The 20,418-nt window shown below is 43.3% G+C and overlaps 1 protein-coding gene and 1 non-coding gene across 2 annotated transcripts; both read left to right on the top strand.

Annotated features, from left to right (window-relative positions):
- Positions 1-293: 293 nt before the first annotated feature.
- LOC135461033 (HAUS augmin-like complex subunit 6) lies at positions 294-19,655 on the top strand (the record flags this gene model as incomplete). Its single annotated transcript, XM_064738018.1, has 7 exons — positions 294-330; positions 6,491-6,611; positions 7,866-7,917; positions 8,579-8,758; positions 9,897-9,966; positions 19,124-19,198; positions 19,542-19,655. Coding segments are annotated over exons 1-7 (649 nt in total), but the record flags the coding sequence as incomplete, so codon positions are not given.
- LOC135461034 (small Cajal body-specific RNA 8) lies at positions 7,649-7,779 on the top strand. The gene has a single exon (XR_010443320.1). It is a non-coding gene; the product is annotated as a small Cajal body-specific RNA 8 (non-coding RNA).
- Positions 19,656-20,418: the final 763 nt, after the last annotated feature.

Genomic DNA, 20,418 nt, shown 5'->3' with positions numbered 1-20,418 from the left:
AGGGAATATTCAGCTCTTAGTGATTAGGCAGCTCTTGTGATTTCAGCTTTGCTTGCTAGGTAGCTTTTCCCTTGGCTTAAGGCTCCAGCAGACGGTAGAGAGAGGAGAAGGAGAAGATGCCGGCCATTCCATGTGTATGGCTTTATTGCAGGGGTTCCGTGAAGGGTCTCAGCTCTTCTTCTCCCAAGTTAGTAGGGGTACAGTATGCTACTTTTATACCCTTGGCCCGGATCCAATCCTGACCAATGGCAAAGGTGTTAGAGGTAACCTGCTTAGTGGATGAGGGAAAGGCTATGGATGTGGGCTACCTGGACTTTACTGAAGCCTTCGGTACTGTCTCCCACAGCATTCTCCTGGAGAAGCTGGCTACCCATGGATTTTCCAGCTGCCCTCTCTGCTGGTTAAAACTACTGGCTTGATGTCCAGGCTCAGGCAGTGGTGTTAAATGGAACTACATCCAGCTGGTGGTTGGTCACAAGAGATGTTTCCCAGAGCTCAGTCAATTTTTAAAGTTTTTTTTGGTGATCTGGATGAGAGGATTGAATATATCCTCCGTAAGTTTTCAGGCAACACCAAGTGAGGCAGGAGTTTTGATCTGCTTGAGGGTAGGAAGGCTCTGCAGAGGGATCTGGACAGACTGGATTGGTGGGCAAGGCAGGGGTATGAGGTTCAACGTGCCATACCAGGTCCTGCACTTGGGTCACAACAGCCCCATTGAGTGCTACAGGCTGGTGCAGAGTGGCTGGAAAGGGGCCCAATGGAAAAGGCCTGGAGATGCTGGTCAACAGCAGCTGAACATGAGCCAGTGTGTGTCTGGGAGGCCAAGAAGGCTCCTGGCATCTTGGCCTGTACCGTCAATAGTATGGCCAGCAAGACCAGGGCAGGGATTGTCCCCCTCTACTCAGCACTGGTGAGGCCACACCTAAAATCCTGTGCTCAGTTCTGGGCCCCTCACTGCAGGACAGACATTGAGATCTGGAGGGTGTCTGCAGAAGGGCAACGGAGCTGGGGAAGGGTCTGGAGCACAAGCCCTGTGAGAAGTGGCTGAGGGAGCTGTGGTTGTTCAGTCTGGAGAAGAGGATCAGGGGAGTGCAAGTGACACTGAAAGTAGGGTGTAGCTAAGTAGGGGTCGTTCTATTCTCCCAGGTAACAATTGGGCAAGAGGAAAAGGCCTTAAGCTGCACTAAGGAAGATTTAGATAAGGTATAGGAAAAATTTCTTCACGGGAAGGGTGGTCAGATGTTGGAGAGGAGTGCCCAGGGGAGTAGCTGAATCCTCATGCCTAGACGCATTCAAAAGATGGGTAGACATGGATCAATGGTGGACCTGGCACAGTCAGGCTAATACCTATGACCCTAAGTGTCTTTTACAACCTAAAGGATTCTATGATTCTACTGCTTGTAGTTATGCGATGCCATATTTAAAATTTATGTATTGTAGAAGGCGAAAAGCAAACTTCAATGATCAGGCAAAATAAAATGTGCATTTAGGAGTATATTGATGAGCAGTTGGATATGTGTTTTATTAATTAAAACCCCATATTAGATAATAGCAAGCTCTACACAAGTTAACTGCAATGGAATGCTTTTTCAAGTTAAGTCTTCACTGGCGCAGCAAGTGGGAATTTGCAGATGATCTTTGGTAGTCTGTGGTAATTGGTTCTGAATGATTCTTTGCCAAAATTGCCTTGCATATTTCAACTTCGTAGTGTCTTGGAGATTCTCTGAAGCTTGGCAAAAATCCACTGCTGAGCTGTTTGATATTTTGTTGTTCTTGCGCAAAGGATGTTGAGACAGATGCCCGTGTATAAAGGTTAAAGGTTTGTTTATTTGTTGATTCTAGAGAATACATTCGGTCTAACAGTAAAGGTTATTTTGGGTTGGAGGAGTAATAGGGAAAGAAGGTGAAACTTTCCCGTTGACTATCTAGGAAAAGAAATTGAAGGTGTCCTCCCACGTAAATATCTTTCCCTGGTACACTGAAATAATTTATTCCTTAGTAACTGTTCCATTTGGTCAGGATCTCACTTGATTTGTGTTAGTTGCATTCAGTTATTTGGTTAATAGTGTTGATCAGAGCTCACTTTGATCAGACATGGTTGTTGCACATGCTAATTGACTGATGATATTTTACTGTGTGATCTCATTTTACTTATTGACCAAGTCTTGACTGTCACTAGCACAGAGTTATAAGTTAAAAGCTACAAAGCAAGGAGGAAGACTGCTTGAATCATGTCATTTAGAATTCCTTTTAGGAAAAATGGCATAACAGAGGTGTATTGGAATTGCAAGATGCAAAAAATTGGTGGGAAGATCCTTTTGGTTACAAAGGCGAAAGTGCTGCTCCAGCCATCTGAGTCTATGTGGGTGTAAGGCTAGAAGCTGCAGAGGAGAAGCTACAGAATTGGATTTGGAACATAGTTTGCCTTAAAAATTTAAAAGATTGAAGCACTGTACTATGATGCTATGAGCTGGTAGAATCAGAAAGCTTGAGACAGATTGTGACATTCTCTCTGTGGTTGAGATTCATTATCTGATAATACAGCCATTGAGAAAACTTCTGTCTGTTAATAGATTCAAACCCAAAAGCAGAATAATGACCTCACCTAACTACTCGAAGTGAGCTTGGATTTTTGATGTGTTGAGTTAAATGTGATGGAAAATGCCATTTTTCCCTGCAAAAGCTGAAATTTAGTATTAGTAGAGAACTACTGAGGTAAAACTATGGCTGTGTATTCAAGATGTGTCAGAGTTAGTACATTGTTCTAGACAGGCCATGACTGAGGTATGTGCACCTCCAATAATGTTCAAAACATTTACTTCTGTAACATTTACTTATGCAAAGCTTCACCTTGCTTGGACTGAGGCAGCAAGAGGAATGACTATCCACAAAGATATTTATTGATTAATGCAGTTGGAGTAAAGGTGGGTGGAATTGTGCTTTGTTGTTGCGGTGTGTTGCAATGTCCTGTTTTAAACTTCCGGTCCCTTCCCAGGTGTGCCTATCCCTTCTCCCTTCCCCCTCGCCCCTCGCTGAGTGTGCCCTGTCAATCAGGCTTAACATTCCAGCAAGGCGTAGTGTGATTGGTCCCTCAGGCCTGGGGGACATTGGCCCGTATAGGTGTCCCTAGTCCCTTGAGACCCTGCCCCTTCACCTGGTTGGTGGCTCACCTGTCCCCTCCCCTTCCCCCGCCCTGAGCTTAAAAGGTTAATGAGACCATGCGGCCTCCATTCTGTTGGAGGAATTGCCCCGGCTCAGACCTCTGTACCCGTGGAATAAACATCTGGATATAGCCCTCCAGCGGAATCCACTCCTTCCTTCTCTTCACCATCGCCAGAAGCTCTCTCTCCTGAGGTAAACGGAGTCCTGACAAGCCTGGACTTGCGTCTGTGCCCCGCTGCACTCTCCAGCAGCCAAGGTATCTCTGGGGTAAAACACCACAGTGCTGCCTTTGGCCCAGCAGCGAGGGTCAGAACTGGCCCAGGCACCATCTAACTGGTTATATTGGGATTCATATTCTAATATATTGGCGTCCCTGAGGCGGGCAGAGTGACTCCGCAGCCCGAAAACGGACTCGCAGTACCTCAGAGAAGTTTCTGCCTGCCGTGCATCCAGCTGAAAGGAGCCTGGCTTCAAGACTCCCAGCTAGAGACTTTGGGAATATTCCCAGAAAAAGTTTCGTGGACTCTTCGGCGCCTATGGAAAGTCCAGCTTCATTGTGGTGAGCAGATTTTCCAGAGGAAGAAAAGGGTAGCCTCTCTTGCACCCAGAGAGAGGTCCTTTTCCGGTGGAGACCTGCCTGCCTAGACCCAGCCTACAGCTTCCATTTCACGTGAGTATCTCTGCTTTCGGTAGAGCAGAAGCTCAAAAACAGACTCTGCCGTGAGTTCTGCTCCCTTTTTGCCTTTGCATTTTTGGCTGCGCAGCCCCACAGACAAGAATTCATAGCGTTCTAGCTTTAGCTTTCTGCCGCGTGTTTCACTGTCTTTTAGAATTCGCGCCGGAGCGGGATCGCTCTCTGCCCTTCCCCCCCGGCTCAGCAGCGTGCTCGGACACGTGTTAGGAGACTCTCTTTCTTTCTCTGCTCCGCGGGGGAGGGGAGGGGGCTCTCTTTCCACGTGGCTGGGGGAGGGGGGGGCTCTCGGCTCTCTGCTCCGCGGAGGACTCTCTCTCTTTCTTTGCATGCGGCGGGGGGGGGAGGGCGTCCCGGTTTCGGCTTGCCACGTGGAGTGGTTGCTCCCTCTGCTCCGCGGGGGGGCTGCATTCCATGGCGGGGGAGGCTTTGTTTCTGCCTCGGCTCGGCAGGGCGTGCCCTGTTGCTGCTGCCCGGGAATGTTAAAAGCAGTATATACAGCTGCATTGTGAAGCTTTTGTCTGCTCGTTATCGCTTTTTATCTGTGGTTTTTTTTTTTTAGAAATTGGTAGCTGATTTTAGCTTTGTTTTTGGTCAGGCGGGATTAAGTACTTTGCTTTTTACCGCTAACATGGGTTCCAAACTTAGCATTGTACAAAGGGGAGTGTATTATAATATTGTTAGCATTTTAGTCAATGGTAATGTGAAATTCTCTAAAGGAAAATTGAAACAGTTTATAAGATGGCTTTTTCTGCAGTTCCCAAACATTTCCCCTGAAGAAATCCACAATATTCAATTCTGGGATAAAGTTGGGAATGAATTGATAACCTTAGGACAATCTGGCAAATCACCCTCAGCTAAATTTGTGTTCTGGAGTTTACAAATTCAAACAGCATTGTTCAAACAAAAGGAAATGGAGGAAAAGCCAAATGTAAAGCCATGTACCTCTGCTCTCCCTGTTTCTCCCTCCCCTAGCTCTAAAACCCCTAAACCTCTTTCCCCAAAACTTGGTATTTTAAAGAGAGCACACTCATTGGGAAGTCGGCTCCCAGAGTGTGCAAGAATACCTGAGTTGTTTTGTTCACAAAGCCCTGGCCAGGCTGCGTGGAAAAATTCCCAACCCCCTGTATCCCCTCTTCTAAAACCCAGAGCACGTGTTAGCTTTCCGGAGAGCAGTGATGTCCAAAATGGCCCCCAGTCCCTAGGGGGTCCACAAGATGGTGGATGCCACGTGGCATCTTCCCAAACCTGGTCTTCTTCTCCCCAAAATCCTCTTAAGCATTCCAAAATTCCATCCCCATCCCCCTCTCCTCCTGTTCCTCGTGACACCTTCCCCCCTCCCCCCGCCTTTCCTGCAGTACCCTCAGCTCCGCCCCTCTACTCCTCCCAGGGGGCGTCTGCTGACGTGATGTCACCAGGTGACCCCGCCCCCTGTTCCCACGGTATCCCCGCCCCCTGCCAGCCCCTTGACCCCGCCCCTTGTTCCCACGGTTTCCCCGCCCCTTGCCGGCTCCCTGTCTCCGCCCCCTCCCCGGGTTTCCACGGTGGGGACACACCCACTGCCTGTCCCCAAATCTGTAGCTGTGATCCCAATGCTTCTGATTCAAGGGATACAGAGCAGGGGACGGCAGACCCAATGCATAGTCCCAGGTTGTCACTAGCTCCTGTTACGTTTCAGCCTGCAGCTCAAGCCGGGGCAGCTCCAACTGCTAATTGGAGCTCCTTTGGACGACAATTGATTAAAGAGATCTGTAAATCTCATAAGGAATATGGTCCACACAGTCCATATTTCCGTGGCCTTTTAAATTCTGAATTAGGTAGGATTGTTGTGATTCCACATGATTTAAAACTGCTTTTTTCATGTCTCATGACCTCCACGGAATTCAAATTATGGGAATCAGCATTGAAACAACTGCTAAAAGATGCTCTCCCAGGCTTACAGGCTGATCCAAACACAGCGAAAGACAACAGTGGTAACCCTATCACCATGGAGCACCTCTGTGGTGAGGGTCAATGGTCTTCTCCCTCAGTCCAAGCTGCTGCAATTCCTGCAGAAACACTTGAGAAAGTAAAAGAAGCAGCTGAAAAAGCATTCTTTTCCCTCCAACCTGAGGGACCAATCACACGACGCCTTGCTGGTATGTTAGCCTGATTGACAGGGCACACTCAGCGAGGGGCAAGGGGGAAGGGAGAAGGGATAGGCACACCTGGGAAGGGACCGGAAGTTTAAAACAGGACATTGCAACACACCGCAACACTTTGTGGAATTGATGTACTATACAATTGAGGTGTATATGGAGAGAAGGGGATAATGGTGATGTGGCTGGGACTGTAGTTTGGAGGAAGGTAAAAGGACTGATTGCTATGAGCAAGGCAGCAGATAGAATCATGTTCTTGAACACATGTTCGGGAACAACAGAAAGACATGCTGGCTCCTAGGGGCATCTGTTGCTACAGGTACTGCATGAGCAAAAGGATTGATAGTACTATCCTGCTTATGTATTAATTTATTTTTCTTGAAGTGTAAAATCCATCCAGTGTGTTGTCTACAGTAGTAGTGTGAGTGAGTTGTGCCACATGGGAGGCCAAAGTGAAGAAATTGGAAGCAATACTGAAACTTTTGGGTTGCTTTTCTAGATAATTATGACTATGATCATGAAGAAAGCCGTGAGGAAAGTGATGGGTCTTTGGAAGCCATGATCGATACAATATTAGTACCCTCAAGAAGGTATGCTAATAAGAATTTGATAAAAAAGCAGTAGAAGAATTAGATGTTTACTTATCGGACCTGAATACTTTGCATCACTTGAGTCTTAGTAGAATATTTTAGTAGCCCACTCCGTCCATCACAACTGCTTGCTTTAGCAAGATAGTCCTAAAGTAACTGCTGCTTTCTCCAGCTAATGACAGATTGATCAACTGACTGCTGCTGAATAGGAGGAGTAGCAGTCAAATTGCAAGATTTTTTTCTTGCTTTCTAACTATGTTCGAAGATTCAAGAGACAGATGGAGAGAACAGAAGCTTCCATTTCTCAGGCTAAACCTACTCTACAAGGCTTTTTTCATTACTTTTCTTGAGACTTACAATCACATTGTTCTGTAGCTACTCTTCCTACAGTACCAGCAAAGGGTTAAACACAGAACAATGTTATCCTAGAAGGTTTTTTCCCTTTTGTAATTTGCTTAGTCCAGGAATATTTCATGACCTTTTGAATAATGCTGTCTTTCATAATATGACTCCCACAAATGTTTGAACATTACCTGCTAAGGGACTAAGGGAGTTAGCAAAGGAATGCTGTAATGCTATCCATTCTTAGACATCAGTAGATGTAGTTGCATATAGGTCTCAGAGGCTCTCAAAGTAGCTAACAATTAAATCCTGGGTTTCTTTCAGTGACTTCATACAGTATGGAGGCGTGTCTGCTTCTGAGGCTACAGACAAATAACATCAAAAACATTTTAAGATATGCTTTTCCCAGCAAGTGGGAACTGTGCAGTTTTGAGAGCTATGCCATTGGCATGAAACTTACTAGAAGTGATAAAGCTGAAGTTTTTGGTAGCCAGGTGATTGTTAAATATCAAGTTTACATAGGAACAGACTTGTGGATGCCAGAAATGGTTCAGACAAAGACTACATAGGAAAAAGAATGTTGTCAAGTGTGCAGAAGACTTTCCAGTTGTCTTTTATAGTAGAATGCAGAAGACTTGTTTACGAGTGTATTGAGAAAGCCCTTTTTTTTTTTTTTTTTTTTTTTGTGTTCTAATCAATAGCAGAGTTTATTAATTTACTGTTTTTGGGAGGCTGATACACAACTAGGGCTAAAGCTGCTCTAATTGCCACATTGTTCTCCCTATAGTAAAACTGCTTTCTGATGACCGGGACGAATTGAGGGAAATCGTAACGGACAGATACGGAGCACGCAGTGTATAACAGCCTTCTAAGATTTGCATTCTAGTTGTTTAATTTGTCTCTAAAATTGTTGGGGTTTTTTTGTCTCTCTCCCCTCTTGAGGAGCTCATCGGTGCCATCGTCGTCAGAAAATGAAGACCTGTTAATTAAAAATGTATATATCTTTGACATAAGTTAAACTTATGGCATGTCCTTTTTATATTGGTTGAAACTTACACTTCATGGAAAATGGTTTTGGGCATGTTTTTTTGGGGCTTTGGTTTGTTTTGTGAGGGTTTTGGGGTGGTTTTTTGTTGTTTTTTGAGCAATATTTTTACACATTTGAGTTACTCTGGCAAAATTGTAAAAGCTAACTCTCAGTGACTTCACTAAGCTTTAGGAAAGAACAGCAGGAAGTAGGTGCCCTTATATCTGACTTCCTGTGTAACATGCAGTGTGTGACTGATTCCTTGTTTGCTGAAACAGTCTTTTGATGTGGGCAGTGGTCAGACTTTGTTTCTTTAAGCTATAAATGAAATTTAAGTGTGAAAATGTAGGGTAAAAGGAACTTGGATGTACAGTTGTTCACTGTACTGTGATCAGAGTTGTTGCAAGTGAGTCATCTGTGTTGTATGTAACACCTATCCTCGTCACTACTTAGGTCCTACTTTGAATACAGTTGTAAAAATATTTTGTATTTTGTTAGAATTCAAGACTGAAATATTTTTGCTGACTAAACACTGTGGGGCCATTGCAGTTCAGAAATTTTACAGCAGTTTATGCTAATATCCTTTCTTGATTTTAAAATGACTAATAATTCCTTTGTATTCCTGTAGAACTTGAATACTTGTGTGGGAAATGAAAAACCTGTGCCTCAAAAAAACTTAAAAAATGGAAAGGAAGAATTCCCTGCTTCAGAAATGGAGGAGAATGCAGGTGAAAATGTTACCCAGACAAAGTCTCCTGCGAAAAAAGATTACCTTCTTGAGAAAGCCAGAGATGAACTGGCAGAAGAGGTTAGGATATAATTTTTGTTAGTTTTTAAGTAAATGATCACTAAGTTTGGAGAACAAATCACTAATTATAACAAAAAATGTCTCTTGTAATCCACATACATTGAAAGATACCTTTTTCTGATAGGTAGTTATCAGTCACGGAGTTTTAGAGTGGACTGATAAAGTACACACTGAAAGCATGGAGTTTGTGCAGGTATCATACTTAAAAATCATGGTGAAGTGAATAGTATGTTCAGTAGAATCGTGGTATGATTACACTTAAGTCAGTGAAGTACACTGCATATATTCGGAAACAAAAAGAACTGTTGAATTCTTAAGACATATGTTGTTATCTTGTTGTATTTCATATTTCTAGAGTCCCATACTGTTGTTATTATATTCTTAAAATCCATACCTTCTAGCTGGTTTTCTACCATGCAGTTCTCTGCAGCACATTTCCTCATGGCTTCACAGGGGCTCCTCCAGGGCTCTCGACCCACCCCTTTTATCCCAATTGTCTTTACGAGCTACAGCTGCTGCCCACCTAAGGACTTTGCAGCTGTAGCTCATTTAGAGCTACTAGGACCCACTTATCCAATACATAGGACTCTCACTACAGATATACATGTTAAATATTTAACAGGGACTTGGTAATTTTACGCAGGAATGTAAATATTCTTCCTTTTAGGTATTCCATTTCATATTTGAGGAATTCCTTCACAAGGGTTACTGTCAAATGTGCCACTTCTTATTTTGGAAAGTAAATTGCATTTTTAACTGAAATGGTAGTTGTTTTTCATCTGCTAAAATTTTTTAAATGTGTGAATATATCTCTAGTCTTCAAGCTTATGCAGTTCGTGGCTAATGTCTTAAATATATTCTATCTGAGCACATCTTCTTATTTGAAAGGTGAATTCATAGATGATGAGTGAACTGAAAATTGAATCTGATCTCAGTCCCTTACCTTCATTTTGTGTTTGTAGCATACTATGGTCATTCTGAACCTAAGTAGTAAATAACAGAAAAAAAAAGATATTCCAAATTCTCCACATGATTTGGAAAATGAGATTTATTTTTAACCATAACTGACAGAAATGAAGAGGTTATAATGGTTATAATTTTGATTTCTTAGAATTTCCTGTTCTTTCACATCCTACAGATTGCAAAGTCGGTGATGTCTGAGTCACCTCACAGTGGTGAAGAAAAAGGAATGACATTAGATGTGTTTTGCGGAGAAAAGAAGAAACCTCACAACTTTATGAAAGTTGTAAAGCTCGGTATGTTTATTTACGACGCCGAACGCACACAGAGAAAATCCTCCTAAAAAGGCATGCGTACCCCTGAAGATTTCAGACCTCCTTTTATCCCCCTTCCAAATGCATATGCATACAGTTTCACAATAAGTTCATACATATTCATTCTGCATGACACTTAGCACCAGTTCTTCTTTATCAAAGGAATTTCTAGGTCGGGGCAAATTGACCTCCTGGTCTTTTCTGTTTTTCTTTCTCTGTCTCCTTGCTGTCTCGGCATGCGAGTTTTTCTTTCAGCTTTGGCCGTTTGACTTTTCACCGTTGTTAGACACTTCACCTAATTCAGGATGGATCCCTACTCTGTCTCATTCCCCCCTTTCCTAGGAAACAAGTAAATTCTTTTACTTAATGAAAACTTCCATGACAATAAGTGTCTTTTAATGCTTCACTATGTACGTTTGATAAAGAGGTTAGTACAGCCATTCATTGTAGTATTCTCCAGTTCCAAATTAACAATGTAATAGATAAGCTTATCCCAACTAATATTAGTAAAACTACAATAGGGTGGCACAACTTATTAAAGATTCCATTTGCAGTTGGTGACCACCCAATGATCACATCACACCAGTGATGATCCATATTTTATTTTATTCTTTGTAAAACTCTGGTTATCTTCTTTGTATCATGTTGGACAGTAATTAAGGTTTTCTTTCTACTTTTTTGGATTCCTTTCAAGACTTCTAATAGGTCTTGGTGCTTAATTAATTGTTTTACCAATGTAAGGTTGGCCCCAATAGGGGTAGGTGGTAGTCTGTGATACACTGTGTAATTGGCTGTAAGCAGCTGGTGGGATGTTACTGGTACCAAATACGAAAAATCACACCCAATAATCTTAACAAAATTACAAACACAGAGATTAGAATGGTTTCTACTAGACAGAATAACATCATTGCTATCAATTTGTACAGCAGCACAAGCAGTTTTCAAACATACGCCCTTTTCCAGTATATACAAGCACAGTTTTCTGGTCAGTGACTGGATGAATTTCAAAGTGGCAAATACCCTGTTCAGTGTCCAAACACATCCTGGGCATTAGCAGTATTGCTTTCACAAATGAATCTCATTTGTTCTCTAGTAATGCAGGATTCGAAGTTCACTGTCTGCCACTTTTCATTCATCTTTTCGTGCCCACACTCTATGTTCTGAAGGACAGAGTATTGTTTCTTCATGGTTTAATCTTAGGGCAATGATGGGATGGATAACATAAACAGTGGCATTACGTATGGTAAGCACAAAGGCAGTGGCCACATTAGAAACAGGATCATAGGTGAAATTCACCATAGTCCACCAGGATTGAAACTTCCTTTCAAAATCAATTGCATAATCCCACTAAATTTTCCGAATTTCAGCTGGAAAATTACCTTCACCCCTTTCCTATATGATCAGAGCTGCTGTTGCTTGTATCCATAACTGTGCTTGTATACATCTGAAAGCTAAAGACACATTATCTTGAACTATACTAAGTGCTTCTACAATCAACTTGTGGTCTTGGTCCCCGGCCTCTTCATACTTCCTTACTTTGGCAGTACTTTTGAAATCTGTCACTGCTCTAGTTCCTAATGCCAATAGAGATTACTATAAAGGCTGCTTCAATTTTGTTTGGCTACCTGCTGCAGCAGCCAGTTTATTCATCAGTATTTCTGAATCAATTCTATTTAAAACTCCTAATCTTGTCCCTAATATGCCAGTTAGATGTTTGTTATAGGGAACAGGAACTGCTTTCTGTCCATGATCATCCCTCCCTGCCAGAGGGATGTGCTGGGCTCATACTGCAAATTCAGACACACTTCACAAGTGTACCTGACAGAGGTTTAGGTCATACTTGAGGCAGATGTTTGTTCTGAAATGTAGAGAGCTCAGGGAATCTAACCTCTCCCTCTCCCTCCAAAGCACCTGATTTCTCAGATGTGTGGCAAGCAGGAATGTCTCTCCTGGTCTACAAAACCTCACCCACCTTGCCCCTAGCTAAGATCAAGCTGTGGACTGTGTTCAGGGCAGAAGATAATGGAGGGGAAATCTTGAGAGAAAAGCCTATATTCATTGCAGTGCCTCAGAAGAAACTGGGATCAGGTTTCTGCTATTTGAAACACTCAGCACAAAAGTGATGCTCAAAATCCTACAGCCTGCTGCTGAGCTCTGAGAGGGTCTCTCTCTCTACTTCTTTTAAGCAGAATCCAACCGCCTCAGACTGGGACAATCACTGATCCAAATCTCAGTAGGAAAATGGATAGCTATAAATAAGGAAAATCACCTTCCTTGCTTGGGTTAATTCACCACCTGCAGTTCGGCACCCTTTACCAGCCATTGCCTGGGGGTTCAGCCAACCAGCTTGGAAAATGACCTAAGGAAACTGATTTCTTGGTGTTCCTGGTTTTAGGCACCAGGAGAGCTGGCTCCTTCCTTTCTTGTTCTGCTCCTGAGATATGCCTGTTTTTGTGACCATGTTGTCCAGTCCTCCAAGGAAGTTTTTAGGAAGGAGGAGCAGGCTGGTTGGATTTTTGAGATGTTAATTTGCATTATCAACTCCACACGTTTGAGAGACCATTCTGGATTGAATAATAGCTGTTGTTCAGTCACATTCTTTACTACGTTAGGTTCAAGTTTGGAGTTTGGGGAGAGTCTGAACTAGTATGGGGTGTATAAGGCCCCGCTGTGTTAAAAAGTGCAGTGTCCACTTTGAATTCAAATGAAAGTCTGACAGTAACTCGAGCTCAAAGGCAGGTCACTTCTACAGGCTGTATCAGGGTGAAATTACACCAACAGTCTGATTCACTTAGGTTATCACAGACTTCCTGGTGTTCATATACACCAGGGGAGGTTCAGACACTAATTACATCTGGTCTCTCATAAGCCATCCTATTGATGACTAAGCACTTTACTTTGATTTCTTCTCCTCAGATTCCTTGAAGTGTTCACAGTTCCCGTTCTTGCTATTCTTACTCCTCACATACCTGATTCTCGTGGATTACTACAGTAGATATGTTTAAATCTTTTATCTCAGATGGTTTTCCCATGGATCCAGTATACTGATTAAATGCCAGGGACCAAGGCCATTCAGCATTGCTGTGGGTAGAGGTACTCTCTAGTTCTAAAACTTCAGTTATAATTCCATACAAAACAATTCTGTAGACTAAAGTATGAGCTACTCCCGACCGCAATATACTCATTTTTCCCGAATAAGTTTTAGTCTCAGTTCATTGTCTCCTGGTGTCACTCCTGAAGGGGCTTCTGGGCCTTCTTCACCCGAGAGTGATGGATCCAGGCATTCTGCTCTTTGATTTTGATTGCAGTGAAGGTGGTGAGAGGTACTTGCAGTGGTCTCTCCCACTATGGTTCCGAAGTCTTCTCTGTAAGAGACTTAACATATACATCAACCCCAGGCTGTCTAACTCCCTGCTCCGAGTTCCAGCCACATGTTTCTCAATTACTCTTAGATGCTTGCTTAATGCCACCATGTAGGTGGACATTCTGGACATTCCCCTTTTATTCTATATGGTCTTCTATAAGGCATTCTAAAAGGATTCAGCATTCCTTTAGCTCAAAAGGTTTAGTTTGAATTTGCAATAGTTCTAGTGGAAGAGCTTCTTGCCCCAGTCTTATGATTTGCTGCTTAATCAAATGATTCATTCTCTCCCCCTGGCCGCTTGATTGGGGGCGGTATGAGGTGTGAAGTCCTTAATCTATGCCCAGATGGCTACTAATCTGTTGCACTATTTTGGAAATGAAAGGTGATTCTTTATCTGAGGATATTGTGGCTGGAACTCTGAGGCGTGGTATTATCTCTTGTAAAAATGATCTGGTCACCTCTTGAGCTTTGATAGCTCTGGTGGGGAATGTTTCTGGCCACCCTGAAAATGTATCTATTAATACCAGTAAATACTGATACCCCCCTTTTCTTGGGAGTTCTGAAAAGTTGATTTGCCACTGCTGTACAGGCCCATGGCCTCTCCCAGTCTGACCGAGTTTTGGCCCGGGGGGGTATTTTGAGGGTCGTTTGGCAGCAAGGATCACATTATCAGCTCACCTGAGTGATAGTGGCATATAAATTCCTGACAGCGATACAACTATTGTTTCAATCAGATGTGTGTTCTAGAAAGCCTGTGGGAATTACTACTTCAAAGTCAACACTTCATTCCAATGCACTCTGTATCACTCGCAGCCTTGGTCCTTTTGAGAAAGGAGCCACACTCTATAAAAGGCTTTTAAGTAGTTAGGCCCTAGTGTGTTTTCTAGTGCCCTTCCTTCACTAGTAACCACGAAAATGGGAAGGGATTACTAGCTCTCTTTCAATAGTAGCCCACCCCTTGCAGTTGTATGTCTCTTTTGATTAGTATTATTATATTCTGGCTTACCTTTGAGGAAAATCTGTACCTCACCCTTTGCTGCTTTCTTTGCCTCTCCATCCGCCAGCTCATTTCTTTCCTCCAATTTTAAGCTCACTCTCTGGTGTGCCTTAATATGCTTTTTCAGGTAGCTGAACTGCTTCCAGCAGCTGGATTGTCTCTTATGTCCCTGTGAGGTCAGCAGTCCCCTCTCCTTCCAGATGGCTCCATGTGCATGCACAACTCTGAATGCCTTTAGCTATTTCTGAGGCATGAGTCCATGCATTTATCTCAGCATTCTGTGCAGAGGTACCTGTTGGTAAGGGTCCAGACTCTATTACCTCTCTGCAGGTAGTCACTGTGAATTTTGCAATGTCGCTTTCTTGTCAGTGAACCAGGTCTCTGCTTCGTCCGGAGGAGTGTCCTTTAAGTCTGGGCGGCTGGAGTAGGTAGCTTCAATGGTCTCCAGGCAACTATGGTGTACTGCTTCTCGTTGATTCCACTGAGAAAAGAAGCTGGGTTGACAATATTAGTCACCACTATCTCTACATCATCTTGCTCTACCATCATGGCCTGGTATTTCAGAAACGTCTCTGGTGAAAAGCCAGTGGCCACCCTTTACTTCCAGTACTGCGGACACTGTGTGGGACACTAGCACAGTAATTTTTTTCCCAGGGTAAATTTGTGTGCCTCTTGAATGTTCAGCACAACTGCTGCTACAGCTCTGAGTCAACCTGGCCATCCTTCGGCTGTTGCATCGAGTTGCTTAGAGAAGTAAGCAACTGCCCTCCGGTATGGACCCAAGTCTTGAGCCAATATTCCCAGGGCAATTCCTTGCGTGGAAAAATAGAGAGAATGCTTTACTTACATCTGGAAGTTTCAAAGCTGGAGCCGACATGAGGGCACTCTCTAGCTGGCGAAAGGCCCGTGTGGCATCTCTTGTCCACTGGAGATCTCAGTTCCCATTGGCAATAAGAGCATAGAGGGGTATGACGAACACTCCATAATTACAAACCCACAGCTGGCACTACACTGCCATGCCTAAGAAGGTTTGGAGTTCTTTCATTGTCTGGAGTTCAGGGTTTGGCATAGGGCTTCCCTGCCTTAAAGACTGCTGCTCAGCACTGCCTTCTTACTCCAGGTAGATTACCTTCTGTTTCACTACCTGTGCCTTTTTCTTTGAGACTCTGCATCCTTGGAGTCCTAGGAAATTCAAAAGGCTTACCGTCCAGGCTTCTCTCGCTTCCCTCGTCTGAGTGGCTACTAGAAGATCATCTATGTACTGCAACAGCCTCCTTTCCTCTTGTGGAGCTTCCCGGGACTCTGGGTCTTTGCAAGCTGTTCTCCAATCGGAGTGGAGAATTTTGAAGCCTTCAGGCACATGGACTATGTGAGCTTGTGTTTGAATGCAAAAATGTTCTGGCTGGCTTCGTGGATAGGGAGGCAAAAGAAGGCATCTCTTAGGCCTAGAACAGTGAACCAGGTTAGCTCAGGTGTTAAACAAGTTAGTAAGGTCTACGGATTTGCTACCACAGGGTACAAATTCTGTGTTATGTTATTGACATCCCTTAATCCAGTACTATCAGTTATTGGACTGATGCCTTCCTTACCTTCCCTTTGAGGGTACTACTCAGTTCTCACTGGTTGTGTTCTTTCATTAAGCTTGATGGGGGAGCATCCCATGGGGGAGCATCTTTCACTCTCCCTGGTACAGCAGAGACCCATACCCTTGAAAACACTTATTTACTTATTCTAATATCTCCTTAGTAATGTCTTTCTTAATTTCAGTGTCTGTTAATATTAAGCCTAACATCTTTATATTATTTGCCTCCAGAGTAACATTTCTCATTTGAGAATGTTTAGCAAATTGAGTGAATTGTACAAAAGCCTTTAGGTACACATAGTACACATGTTACTTTAAAGGGTTGCAAAAGTATGCCTTCTCAGACTGGCCAGTTGTTCATTCCCCACACTACAACATAAACATTCTCCACAGGTATTAAAGCTTTATTTAAAACTGAACATATGACCCTTGTGCCGACAAAAATTCTTCCCTTTTGGGGAGGTCATCTTTACCCCTCCTCCCTTACCTTGGGAGGAAGCATTTAGCAGGTCATATGTACTCGTTTTGTGAACTGTGATTGCTTTGCATTTCAGCATGATAATTTTTGCCTGATTTCATACGTTGCTATCTTATGCTGCATGCTGAACAACATGTTTGATTTGCTTTCTCTTTGCCTTGTTTTCCTTTTCAAGGGCCAAGACCAGAGAGCGGTCTGATCTCACAGTCTCTTTGTCATTCTGGGTGATTTCTTAAAACTTAAGACATTTCAGCATACAAAAACTATCCCATTTATCTTCCTATTATAAAACAGTACTAACAGCAATGAAGCACTATAAATCTTTTTATTTTCTGAGCTGCTCTTACTGGCAACCTCCTCCCAGCGAGCCCCTCCCAAAAGGGGCTAATTTAGGAACCTGTTTGCTCTGCTCAGTTCTCATTATTTATTTCTCCTTGCCCTATCTCGCTTCCATTCAAACCTTCTTACAGACCTTCACAGTAGTTTCTCAGTTTTCCTCCTATACACACAGCTCCAGGTGGCAGGTATCAGATGTGATTCCCACACACAAGCTCTAAGACCTTAGGTTCTGAATCCGCTTGACCAGAAACCTCGAATTTACACTCGGGGCATGTGCCCTGACAATTATTAGAACAGCAAAACAGCAATACCAGTGTTTCTCATAAACACCGCACTGCACTAATACCTGCACATCCAGCATTTGCCCACAGGCCATTCCTGTGTTCCCTGGGGAGACGGGGCAGCCAGAGCTGTCCCTGTGCCCAGGGGACAGCCACTGTCACCTCACACAGCCTGCTAGCCTCTTGATGTACCAAAGGCTCCCCGGAATTGCCCACAAAGGCAGGCTATTCTGTTTGTTTTAGAGAACTTTAAATCCTTTCAGCAGATTGTTTCCAGTAAAGACTTACTGCAGTATCAACTGAAGTCTCATAAATCTCATAAGTCTCATTAACTAATTCATCTCCTTCATCTCTTCTATCCCTTCTATATAAACCCTGTTTTACAAAATATCAGTCTTTTCTAGTTCTCTTCTTGCACAATCTAGTTAGGCACTGTGTCTACTTACACTTGTTTTGCTGCTTTGCAAAAAGGCTGTGCTAGTCACAGCCAAAACTCTGATATGCCCACAGACACACACACAGGCACTCCCCCCCCCCCTTTATCTCAAATTCACTAGAGCCAATGCTTGAATTGCTGTGAGGGGGAGAATTCTTGGAATTCCATTAACTCGTTTTATCGAAGTTAAACATAAATCACTGTACTATAGTTCTCCTATGTAAAATGCTACTCTTGTTGCAACAAAATATTAAAATCTCCGCAAACACCACTATACAATCTGAGAATCAAATTACCACAATGCAGCGGAAGAAAATCACCACACAAAATCACTGGGAAAGGGCATATTTCTCAAAGTGCTCACTTTCTCAACACAACACAGCATACCATAATTCAGCATTTACTCATATCAATTTTCCTGGACACGATCAAAATAACAGCACACAGTCTAGAGATCAAGTCCGAACATCCAAGGCAACGGAACTCTCTGAGCTCATACTCACGATTAAAATGTACCAAATCTACACAAATCACTACATTTAAACACGACAAATGCCATCACTGACATTCCTCCACTCGCTTCTCCGCGGGGCACTTCTCTCCCTGCCCCCGCAGCCTGCTGCAGCCGGCGCCTCTGGCCTCACTCGGCTGCTTCAAACACGGGGAGTACTGACGCCCCCGCACTGTAGGGCACTGCAGATTTACTCTCTTTTATACACCATACACTTATCACCTGCACGATCACAAACACAGTGCACTGACCACACACATTAACCATACAGCAACACAGTGTCCGGACATCACACACACACACAAACAAAACACACACGGGCTCACCAGTTCTGCTCTATCAGAACTACGAATCCCCAATACACACAAACACGGGTTCACCCGGCTTACCCCCAAAGCCACTAGCGGTCTGCTCTATCAGAACGATGAACCCTGTCTCTAATACAGCTGCTCTATCAGCTGAACCCATGAACCCAGACGTCTCTGGGTGGTTTACTCCCTTTCTCTCCTTCCTCCCCCATGGGGCCCCTTAGTACATACCATATCTTCCTCCGCAGGCCAGCGGGTCGTTGTCTGTCGTCGCAGGTGGCAAGTCGAGACAAGCGGAGCCCCACCAGGAAAAAAAAATCCTGGGGCGCGCCTTGGAGGTCCGTCTATCTTCCCTGCCCCCGCGGGGACAGAGAACTCCTGGCTGGCTCGCCAAAATGTTTTGCGGAGAAAAGAAGAAACCTCACAACTTTATGAAAGTTGTAAAGCTCGGTATGTTTATTTACGACGCCGGACGCACACGGAGAAAATCCTCCTAAAAAGGCATGCGTACCCCTGAAGATTTCAGACCTCCTTTTATCCCTCTTCCAAATGCATATGCATACAGTTTCACAATAAGTTCATACATATTCATCCCGCATGACACTTAGCACCAGTTCTTCTTTATCAAAGGAATTTCTAGGTCGGGGTAAATTGACCTCGTGGTCTTTTCTGTTTTTCTTTCTCTGTCTCCTTGCTGTCTCGGCATGCGAGTTTTTCTTTCAGCTTTGGCCGTTTGACTTTTCACCGTTGTTAGACACTTCACCTAATTCAGGATGGATCCCTACTCTGTCTCAGATGATCTCATGAGCTCACTGTCTTATTACCCATTTATAACGAAGAATCAAATACCCCGAACTCCAGAAAATCTGCTTGAGTTTGAAACTGTTTTTATTATGCTCATTGATAAAAAATGTGGTTAGTTCATTGACTTGTAACGCAAGAAGAAAAAGATAATTGTTTCAGTGATGTTGCATGTTTTTCTAATGGCTCAATCTAATACAAAACAGTAGACCTAGTAGTAAGTTGTGAATACTTTGAATTTGATTTAAGAGATTTTTTTTTCCTTACGTAGAATTCCCTTTGTTTTGGGGAAACAAAAACAATATAAAGCAGCTATATGTATTCCCTCTTGGATTGCTGTATCACTGAGGGGACAGAAAAAAACCAGACTGATTGAAAGTATTAAAATTTCACCTTGGTTTGTTTCATTTAGTTGCTGAAATTAGACGTTCGTGGAGAAAAGCTATTCAGACTGAGGGCTCATTATACCCAGAGCTGTCCTCAGCTGAAGTGGTGACGGAAGAATCTTCAGTGAATGCCATACCCGGTATGCAGGAGGAGGTGGGCTCTACCTTTGTGTGCTCTGAACCTGTGTCTCCTGTATCTGACTTGGGTCCTCCTGTATCAGAGAAGAAGTCTCAATTAATTTCTACAGAATCTGCTTCTCAGGAGCAGGTGATTGTAAGTCATACATTTGAATCTTCGAATTCAAACACGTCTGGAATTCAAGAAAATGAGAGAACTGAGTCAGAGGAACCAGATTGTTCTGCTTTGAGTGGAAGTTCTGTAGAAGATCTAAGCCAGAACATGAATATTTATTTGAAAAGTGGTAGTAGAACAAATACACTACCTTCAGACCACTGTCGCAGTTTTCTAATGGGTAAGACGCTATGCTGGAATGCATCTGCATTAAATTCTGCCCTTCATGAATCTCCTGACATGGGAATATTGGACGAGATGCTTCCAGAGTGTGATGGTATGGATCCCAGCATATCTGCAGACTCAGACTCTTTTTTTTTAACAATGGACAGTGAAAATTTAATGGATGGGTCAGAAAATAATGAGGATATTAAAAAATTGGACCTATATTTGCAGTCCCTGTCCAACTCACACGAAGTGCTAAAAAAGACTGCATCTAAGAGTCATAGTAGTGGAGACAAATCTCAAAGTTGTAGAGCTAAACTAAGGATGTCGGAAGAAGGAGAGGAAAATGAGGATGATCTTCCCATGGGTGAAAGATTTACCAAGATGCCATTGCCAAGCTCTCCTGATGAAAGCAAACATTCCCTGTCCCTGTCCAACTCACACGA

Source organism: Zonotrichia leucophrys, unplaced genomic scaffold (assembly GCF_028769735.1).
Source record: "Zonotrichia leucophrys gambelii isolate GWCS_2022_RI unplaced genomic scaffold, RI_Zleu_2.0 Scaffold_153_110806, whole genome shotgun sequence".
NCBI lineage: Eukaryota > Metazoa > Chordata > Aves > Passeriformes > Passerellidae > Zonotrichia > Zonotrichia leucophrys.
This window is presented reverse-complemented; position numbering and strand designations above follow the sequence as displayed.